Here is a 10,331-nt window from a genome sequence, read left to right as displayed (position 1 = left end):
AATAGTCAGGGTGAGTGTACATAGAGCTCTGGTTAGAATGGTATGTGTGTGTATTTATATTACAATGACTAAGGTCAGCCTTTTGTGTTTGGTGACTACCACTGGCCAACAGATTCTTTACACGCAACATTGTTTTCCTGGCACGGCCACGCTTGTTTCTTTAGAGTGTGTGCACAGGGTCAGACTATAGATATATATGTCTTATGTCATGTTATCATTATTAAGATTTTAACCCAAAAAGTGAAAGGTAAAGACTTTCTTTTTCCACTAGAGGGAGCCACAGATTCTTTGGGAAGGGTTTCTATAGCAACTACAACCTTGCTAAAGGGAAAAGGTAGACTGAGGACAACTGGAAGGACGTCACTGGTTAAATGACGGACCATTTCAGACTTCCCTTCATATGGTGAAACTCATCATCTTCATTTTCTATGAGCTTTTTAGTACGTTTACTACTTTTCCATCCAACTAATGCTGAAGTCGACACTAATGTCCCAGACCCTGATAAATGTGAGACTTTAATATCCTCCTTCATGAAGACTTTACGTGTTAGGAAATGTTTACGTCATCTTGAAATTCCTGCAACTCCTTTTAGATACCTACTTATATCTATCATCCGGGAGTCATATTGAGAACCCAAAGTACTAATAAAATGACTAATTTGGTGATTTCTGCAGGTAACCAGAGTTAAATACAAATGCATGCTGCAGTTTCACAATTTTAATTTGTTAAAGAAATATTGAAAATCACTTCACTAACATGATTGCTGTAAAATTACATACTGATCCACTTAATAATGTCAAGCTTGCCCCTGTAGCATGCCCACTGCATTTATAGTAGGGGTCAGGCTGTAGGTCAATCACTGCTGCTCAATCAAGAATAAAATATTTATATCCTTTCAACTTTTCCACATTTTCTGATGTTACTACAACACATTTTATTTGTTTTCTTTTTGTTTAATAAAATTCTTTCAGAAGTAAAAATATGAAGAATTTTATACTTCATATTTACTCTGATACACAGAATTCAGAGCAGTCTATTGTCTTCAGAGGACACAAAAGTGTTTTTTTTTATTTAATCGCAGTTTGAATCTGTATACAAAATGTATATGAGCAATGCAGAACATCTTCCTGGACTGAAGGGACTCCCGAATCCAACGTGATGAAATCTGTGTCAGAAGCAGACGATTAAGGCACTAAAATGACAGAATCTGTATGTTTAGGCTCGTAGTCCGAAGCAGCGTGCAGCACTGAGGACGTCGTCTTGGGTCAGATAACACCCACAAAGCTGCCTCAAGCCGGTGAAAGATTTCCTCCCATGTAGGACCCTCCAGTTGTCAATGAAAATCACCTTCGGGGACAAGAGAAAGAGGATATTTACGCTACATTTAAGCTTCGAACTTCAGTCACGCAGCTTTCACATTCTTAATTAAACTTTCTTACTTTCCCTGGAGTGAGTTTCACCCACAGCTCGTTCTCCGGCCGCCGTAGCTCTGTGGTGAGCTCTCGATGTGCTACGTACCATCGTCGGATGGTGTCGTGGGGGATCGTGTTCATCACTGACCGGTCATAGTTGTTATATCTGGAATCATTAGGACAGCAAACAGTTAGCATTACTGATCAATATCTACGGCCCAAAATCAATCAAATTTCAACATCAGCGTACCGGATCATGTAGAGTTCATTGTTCCAAGGGTAGACGTTGAGCACGGGGCCAATGCCCATCATGTGGTTTCTGTGATTTTTTGTGTTTTCAATGTACTCGTGCCTGATGGGGACGCGGCACAGCAGCTCGAAGTTCTCTGGGGAGCGCTGGCGGAGCTTCTCCGCAGCATAGAATCCATCCACCAGCAGCGTCTTCCCGCCAGTACCTTCGTGTCGGAGACAATGAAACACCTGGATTCTGCAACAGCGGCCAAAACGACACTTCTTAGTGATGAAACAACGGCTTATTCTACATAAAGGCCCACTGAGGCTAGGGCTCTACCTGATAGGAGTCAGAATCTTGCGTACAAAGTTCCCAGAGTCTGGGAAAGCTAGAAAACGTATGGCATATTCTACTGTACCTACCCACATGGCTCCTGAAAGTAAGAAGTGTCAGTGTGACGGTCCAGGGCCAGCTGACTGTAAGCAGTGTCGCCTCTGGAAAAATCGGATGTAAAACTCCACATTCTCCCATAAGTAGTCTCTCTTTGAAGAATCACACAAAAAAAGACATCAAGTAGTGAGGTAATGTTGCTCACGTGGTGATGCAATCTATGAAGGATATAGTTGCACTAGAAACAAAAACAATACGAAACAAAAAAAAAAGTGCTACCTGATCAGACTGACTCTCCTGGTGACTTCCTCAGTGGCTTCCACTGTCGCCGGAACGTCGTCCACGAAGGCGATTCCATACCAGAGGTAGTTCTGAAGGAACTCCTTCAACTCGCTGTCGCAGCTCATGAACTTGTCCCATTTGGCTGCTGATATGCTAGCGTTTTGGTAGATGTTAGCGTTCCACAGGATGCGCGGCTGCTCCATGACCGTCTTCCTTCCTTCATAGCTGTTCTCAGCCAACCAACTGAGGCTGAACTTTGACACGTGGCCATCCGGCCCTGTAAGCAGAGCGACATCACAATCAATTCTGAACTAAACCGAAGTTTGCTTCTTGTTTGGTTGGCATTTGAAGGACTTTCTTTTGTGATCGTCCCTTTTCTCAAGCCCTGCCTACCTACAAGGGTTTAGAAGATCGAGCTTGTACTGAAATGAAGGTGTCAGAAGCGGCGCTCGTGAATCAACACACGCAGGTGACCTTGAACATGCTGAGCTAATGTGAAGCGCCACATTATTCTGCAAGAGCACGTACATCAACATTGTCTGTCTCAAGAATACCAACTCCTCATTTGTCACTTCATGCAAGTTGTGACGCATACTAACACTATTGGTCTTCAGTTGATTCCAGGGAATGTTTTTGTCTAGACATGCGTTTTAAAAAAGTAAAAGTCTGGAAATAAAAATTATGTCGGCCAGGGTTTAACAATGCCGATTGCCTTCATTTATTGAGATCGGTGACCGGCTGATACTTACTGTTCTTACATGTGAAGCCAGTTTTATGTACCTCTGTTAAGGCCTAAAAAAAAAATCAACCACAGAGACACACAAGACAAACAAACCAGGGGGCAATTTATATCAGACACCAATTAAAGGAGGCACGGGGAGAACAATCAAACTCCACACATTTACTAATGTGAGCGGTTAATGAGTAATGACCAGGCTAATGTAATCACTTTGCATTTTATTCGTTTAGATATTAAAATAAACATGCTACTCGCACATAAAGGTTTAATTAGATCGAAGTCATCCGTTGCACAATTAAGCTGTTTATTACAGGTTTCAATGGCTGAAGAAGAAGAAAAATGTCTTTCCGAGATGCCAGTTATGAGGGCCAGATTTTCCGTTCGTCTCCATAAGGTATCAGATAATCTAGACGCAAAATAAATTTTTTTTGCCCATCTAAAATATATTCATTCTTGACCTGTCAACCTCCTACCGATGAAACATTTTATTATAGAACGAGGAAATACCATGCAGCTAATTTGACTTAGTTCACATCTTTCGCAACATTTTTTGGGCCTGTTTTGCATCCAAGTTATTGTTGAAAAAAATAAATAAATAAATAAAATCAACACCTGAAAAACAACAGTTTTATTTATTTTTTTTAATTGTAAAAAGCTAAAGGATTCTTGAAGCAATGAAGCAAATCTATATAGTCTGTCACTTCATTGAGACAAAGGGAAAAGACCATCATATACTGTAGCTATACTTTAAAGTGCCAGCGTGTCTTCCCGTAGAATCCAATCGTAACCCCAGTTGATCCTGCTGTTATTTTATAAAACAGCAGATATGCTTTAAATGACAGTAAATTGTTCTGCTGTGCTGTGAAGCACTCCAGTGTTAAAATAGATGATTTCTGGGTACGGGACTTGATAGGCATGAGAAAAAACCTTCTTAAAGGGGTCGCACTGTGTTTCTCCTCACTCGGGCTTCGCGGCTGACTCACAGGTGAGGACGAGCTGACCGTGGTCCACCGCGGAGCTCTCAGGGCGCAGGGTGAGCTCTATGCTCCCGGTGTCCAGGCTCCTCTGGTGGGTGGCGGAGTTGTAAGAGGACGCCGAGCGGCAGTGGTCCCGCAGCCACACGTAGTTGAAGCGCAACTGCGTCCCCTCGTAGCTGACCTCTGGTGACGTCACATGGCCCGAGAGCGTGAGCTCACTGTGGAAGTGGACGTGAAGGAACCGGCTGTTGTTGAACACTCACCGAGGCAGTCTTCGAGCAAGCGGGGAGTCGCAGAAGCTGCGCAGCGGAGCTGCGGCGACGCGCGGGGCTCTGTGCGGGCAAACAGCAGCCGAGTCTGCCTGAGGGCAGAGCCTGCCGCTCTGGGGAGCACACTGAACATCCCGGCTGAAAACGCAACCGAGTATGCCTATATATAAGTCCGCAAAACACTGTTAACCCGACACCTTGCGCTTTCCTGTCTGGTTGAATCCCGTCCTCGGGGATAAATCGTTAATCTCGTAAAACATCTCCGACTGACGCAAAAAAAACGCAATAAAAGCTTAATCATTAAACACTTGTCCGACTTAAATTTGTCGCTTTCGCACAGAATAAAAAAAATAGAAAAGGCTTATTCGCTTCAGGCATGCGCATTTCGCCCAACCGGGATGTGTGACTACGTCAACGCCGCCGCCATATTAGAAAGGGAGGCGTTCACGAACACAAATTAGAACCTCACGAACTGTTGTTGGTGACGTCACTGAAACTGAGGTACAGATTTATGTTTTACCAAATTACATCTGAATTATGACGTACTGTACAGTAAATAAACATTGTGATTTCCAAGGAAATCTCACTTCTTAGTTGGTCAAAAAAAAAAGAAGCTATTATACGTTATTGGTGGCCAGAATCGGATCAACCCAAAATATTGATAATATCACACCGGAGTAGTGTCACTGTCTGCAATTTCCTCTTGAAATGTTTGTTTTGTAGTTTCACGACTCAACCTCAAGAAGAATTTTCTTTTGATTTGCTCTCAAGAGCTATTTTCCCCCCTCCCCCCACTCTGTTTATTTAGGAAAAACATCAAAAATAATGAAGTATGTGGGCACCTTTTCACTTTGTCCAAATTCTGTTCAAGAATTTGAACAAAATAAATCAAAAGAAAGACCACCAAAACACTTGAAGGTCAGAAGTTTGATGATCAAACTTAAATGAAAAGTATCGGTATCAGCATATCAGCGATACCCTGTATGTTCTTGGTATTGGATTGACACCGAAATATGTGCAGTATAGCACGTCTTTATGGTAGTTTATTAAAAAGAATGGGTGTAAGTGTGGAAAGGATTTATGTTTGAAATGTAAATGCTTTCATTACTGCGCTTGAAAATACCACAGAGGTAAAAGCAGATGGAGCTTCATCCCAGTTCTGTCCGATGATAGCTGCAACAATGTTGTCAGCTGCAACAATGTATCAAAAACGAACCACTTAAGTCAAGGCTTGGGATTCACAGTGGCTCAAGAGGGAGGAATGTGACGTCAGGTTACAGCTATCGGCTCAGGTGATTTCATGATGTGCACATATGGATGGAGTCACAGCAGATGATTTGATTTGTCAATCAATCAATTCAGCAGGCTTGTGGCTATACTCCCCACGTAGTCAGTGGCTCCGTCTGTAGTTCGTTGTCGAGGTGGACAAACTGACATCCCAGCTGGACAAACGGTTTGGAAATAAAAATAAAAAGAACATTACAGCTAATCGGTTTTCTGGTTATCTCTTCTCAAGCATTGTTTTGCACCAAATGTCAGAGAGACATTAGGGGCATGCTTTCATCAAATCTCATTTTGACAGGTGCCACGCCCCTTTGACCTCTATTTACCCTCCATCCCTCCCTCCCTCCCTTTCGAATGTGACGACGTGCCCCCCCCCCTCCTCCTCCTCCTCCTCCTATTGATTTTTTCTTTTTTAAAGAGTAATACCAATACAACAACAGTTATTTAATCAAGATAAAATGTATATAATTATATACTATGCCTACTGAAGTTTAAATAGATTTGGAATGGAGATGTTACTTCTGATTCTGTGCCTGGCCTACGACTGGGGTCTGAGCTGGGGGCTTGATCAAATATAGGTACGGCCTGTGAAATCCCTTCGGGGGTCGTTCTCAGTGACATATGGTCTGTGTGTTAGGTTTTTCTGTTTTCTCTCTGCTGAATTCAGAAAATGCCGTATATCTGACTTTCTTTTTAAGAGTAATACAGCACCAACAACAGTTATTTAACCAAGTAAAATGTATATAATTATATACTAAGCCTAGTGAAGTTGAAATAGATGCCGGAGATGTTGCTTCTGATTCTGTGCCTGTGTTCAGCCAGGCCTACAACTGGGGGTCTGAGCTGCGACACGCAGGGCCTGCGAGAGAAGGAATGTACTAGTTGCATACTTGCAAACTTGCAGGATGCAGACAGAATGATAAATTAGCCACCTCGGGGGTGGGAATTCAGAGCGATACAGAATGACAAATTAGCCACCTCTGGGGAATTCAGAGCAAGGCCCTCATGAACCCTGCTGGTTCATGAGGGCAGACCAGACCAAATCTGGTTGTTTTTTTTTTTTCTCAGTTTATCGCTCTTCGTCTAAAGAGTAATTACCTTCAGTTATCTGTGAGCGACACACGCTTCAGAGAGAATCAGAACTGCAGCATCAGTGAGAAGTCCGTCTTACTTTCGGTATAACATAATTCGAAAACTATTCTTTTTTTTTAAAAAAAGCAAGTAAAGCTCCTCAGCTGCGCCGCAGCGGGTCAATGCAGAGGGGGGAGTGCTAATTGCCTTGTTGTGTGTCTGGGGCAGTCGTGAGGGGAAAAAAAAAAGCCCCTGCCCCCTGCAAATACATACGTCTAAAGAAAACCTGCAATTTAACTACATTATTTATGGTAGCATGACTAGTTAGTACTGACTACAAGTTTGTGATTTCTTTCATGCTTTCTCCAAAATAGTAAATGCCGGTTTAAACACATTTGAAACTCATAGATTTTTCTGTAACACTCACTAGTGTGATACATTTTAGTAAATGTTTCTCATTTGTACATGTACTTCTTAAGAATATGTGACTGTTTTGTAAGCAGGCCAACGGGAGGTTATTCAAATTAAACTTTTAACTTTCCTTGGTTAAGGAATTTGTCTTAATTTTCCAAAATTTATCCTCGCATCATTGTAAATGCTACTTTGGTTCAATTTTTTTTCCTGCTGCTGAATCAACACTGATCTTCCCAGAGCTTCATGCTTTCTCCAAAATAGTAAACGCCGGTATAAACATATTTGACACTCATACATTTTTCTCTGTAACACTCGCTAGTGTGAAACATGTCAGTAAAAGTTTCTCATTTTGTAAATTTATTTCTTAAGAATATGTGAACCTTATTAAACAGACCTTACTGAGGCTACTCATATTTAAGTTTTAGCTTTCCCCCAGAGTTGAAAGGTTTTTTTTCTCTCTTTCTTTCTTTATTTTTTCTTAACACTGCGCAACTACGCTCCGACATGGTAAATTATTTTGTTACCTTTATCATTATCCACTACTTTTGTCTCTAACTTATATGCTGTATGTTTCTCGGCCCAAATGATGTTTTTTTTCCTCCATCCATCATTTTACACACTTGAGTGTGTTCAATAACGAAATATAGTTGTTGAATTTTCCGTTACTGAAGCTTATAAATGATCAATGTAAACTTTCAGTCTGTATTCAGATAGTGAATACAATTCCTATTATTTAGAGTTGATGCGTGCACTTGGATTTCTATCAATTTATTGAATGATAGTCTGCGTAAATATTTATCAAACTGAATGGCCATTCAGGTTTCATATAATTTTTTTATTTTGGTTTCTGTTGCACAACTTCAAATATATGCTGGCTATCAACCAACCATTCAATCAGTGATTTTTTTTCTTTTTTTTTTAAAAATAACCCCTCTCACATCTTCTGACAACTAGCCCCAAGTTATTCTGAATTCCCCCGAGGTGGCTAATTTATCATTCTGTCTGCATCCTGCAAGTTTGCAAGTATGCAACTAGTACATTCCTTCTCTCGCAGGCCCTGCGTGTCGCAGCTCAGACCCCCAGTTGTAGGCCTGGCTGAACACAGGCACAGAATCAGAAGCAACATCTCTCATCTATTTCAACTTCACTAGGCTTAGTATATAATTATATACATTTTACTTGGTTAAATAACTGTTGTTGGGGCTGTATTACTCTTAAAAGAAAGTCAGATATACGGCATTTTCTGAATTCAGCAGAGAGAAAACAGAAAAACCTAACACACAGACCATATGTCACTGAGAACGACCCCCCGAAGGGATTTCACAGGCCGTACCTATATTTGATCAAGCCCCCAGCTCAGACCCCAGTCGTAGGCCAGGCACAGAATCAGAAGTAACATCTCCATTCCAAATCTATTTAAACTTCAGTAGGCATAGTATATAATTATATACATTTTTCTTGATTAAATAACTGTTGTTGTATTGGTATTACTCTTTAAAAAAAGAAAAAATCAATAGGCCTAATGATTTGAAAAAGATGACCAAGTTGTGGGTCGATCGTTAATATTATAATCTTCCAAACAAAATGCTGTGGAAAACCGTCCCGATGCTGAAACATGGTGGTGGCAACATTATTAAGTGGGACAGGGAGGTGAATTGGACGAAGCTGTAGGAGGCTGTAAAAGACTGGAGACTTGAGCAAAATTGATCCGAAAGGACACCAGCTCTAAATTTAGAGCAATTCAGAGTTAATGGGATGGTTTCTTTCTTTCTTTCTTTCTTTTTTTTTTTTTTTTGCTTCAGAATGGCTCAGTCAAAGTTCAGACCTAATTTCAACAGACAACCTGTGACGAGAAGTGACGCTCTCTATCCATCCATTCTGACTGAGAATCACTGAAGACAAACCAAAGAATCTTCAGCCGACAGACATTCCCAGCTCCATTTTAAGTGCATCAGAATAAATGGGGTTTTATTGTGAGTCATTGTATTTCTTTACTTTTCATTTCCCAATCAGACCGTTTGTTGGTCTGTAACAGCAAAACATGGAAGTTTGAGGTTGTAAAAAGAAACAACAAAAGTTTGAAAGATATAAAGAGTCGACTATAGTGGTCTTGTATTTGGATCTCGTTAAGATAAAGTGCAACGGGTTCATGCGTAATTGTCCGTATTTTATTGCCCCCCTAGAGTGTATTGTCACATTAAATGGGCGTGGTGTGCTGTATAAACTCTCTCCAGTCCCAGTTCCGCAACTTCGTGAACCTTAAAGGAAATAATGCTCCTTTCCAGGACAGTGGGCTTTTCAAACTCTGCCCTGCTACTTTTATTTTGGAAGCGTTGCAGGCCCCCGTACGTCGCGGCGGCAGCTGTGAGAGTGTTGCGTAAGCTCCCCACTGCAGCCGGGTGCGCTTTCTGGGATCACCGTGTTCTTGAGGACGGCGTTGTTTTGCTTCCTCTTGCTGCGTTAGCGCAGACTTTCTGAAAAAAGGCTGCGGTGGTGGCGCATTCAAAACCGTTGGAAATTTGCCTATCTCAATAAAGACCTATCCAAAGCGTTCAAGGACTTGGATGTTCTTGCGTGCTTGTTACTTTGACAGCTTAATGCAGGCCAATTAAAACAAATTATCATATGCACATTCACTTTCCTTATCTGTCACTCATCCCAGGTTCTGCATCAACACTCGTATAACACAAATGTATTTTGGTTTGGGTGTCCCTCGCCAAGATCCTGCCCTTGGATCAGGTGTAGGTAGACAATTAATATCGGGGTCGTTATGTAATAAATAAATAAATACATAAAATTAAAATAATAATAAAATAAAAATAAAATAAAATTATATGTGCAGTAACAGTTAAATTCCTTACTCAAGTGGACCCCATACATTAATGTTATCTGGGAAGTTTTATATTCAAGGTTATACGTTTTGCCGACACAAACCTTAGACTTCTAACTTAAAACTGGGAAATTGCAACTTCCGGGTGAAAATGGATTGTAATGCTCATTGATTTTTGTTTTAATTTTAAAATGGTAAAAACAGATATTCTTGTTGTTGTTGTTTTTTACACTTATCCTCACAAATGTGTTTAAAAGACCGGTTTTAAAAGTTTAACGGTACTTGCAAAGCCAGTATTGAAAGTAGCGCAAGCTGTTTTGAAACTTTTTTTCACGCAGCTGGTCAGTTTATTTCCGCTCAAATCACGGTAGTAGACCAAAGTAGTGCATTTTCGGAGCTCAGAGGTGGCACTTGAACGCAGCACGAGCCTG

The 10,331-nt window shown here is 41.0% G+C and overlaps 1 protein-coding gene across 1 annotated transcript; it reads right to left on the bottom strand.

The window, feature by feature from the left end:
• Positions 1 to 1,036: 1,036 nt before the first annotated feature.
• On the bottom strand, positions 1,037 to 4,716 carry tmlhe (trimethyllysine hydroxylase, epsilon). The gene is made up of 7 exons (XM_055043626.1): positions 4,296 to 4,716; positions 4,039 to 4,215; positions 2,314 to 2,593; positions 2,067 to 2,186; positions 1,663 to 1,899; positions 1,440 to 1,578; positions 1,037 to 1,347 (listed from the first exon to the last, which is right to left on the bottom strand). Exons 1-7 carry the CDS (start codon positions 4,432 to 4,434, stop codon positions 1,216 to 1,218), a joined length of 1,224 nt encoding a protein of 407 aa, XP_054899601.1. The 5' UTR covers positions 4,435 to 4,716; the 3' UTR covers positions 1,037 to 1,215.
• Between the last annotated feature and the right edge of the window lie 5,615 nt (positions 4,717 to 10,331).

The sequence above is a fragment of the Poeciliopsis prolifica genome, unplaced genomic scaffold (genome assembly GCF_027474105.1).
Source record: "Poeciliopsis prolifica strain line A6 unplaced genomic scaffold, Auburn_PproV2 SCAFFOLD019, whole genome shotgun sequence".
NCBI lineage: Eukaryota > Metazoa > Chordata > Actinopteri > Cyprinodontiformes > Poeciliidae > Poeciliopsis > Poeciliopsis prolifica.
The sequence above is the reverse complement of the archived record's forward strand: the minus strand, read 5'-3'. Positions and strand labels throughout refer to the sequence as shown.

Coding starts and splice junctions, on each gene's coding strand:
- tmlhe (XM_055043626.1), bottom strand. CDS start 4,434: ATGTTCAGTGTGCTCCCCAGAGCGGCAGGCTCTGCCCTCAGGCAGACT. Junction 4,216..4,295: donor CTTGCTCGAAGACTGCCTCG/GTGAGTGTTCAA, acceptor TGACGTCACCAG/AGGTCAGCTACGAGGGGACG. Junction 1,348..1,439: donor TGAAACTCACTCCAGGGAAA/GTAAGAAAGTTT, acceptor TTGTCCCCGAAG/GTGATTTTCATTGACAACTG.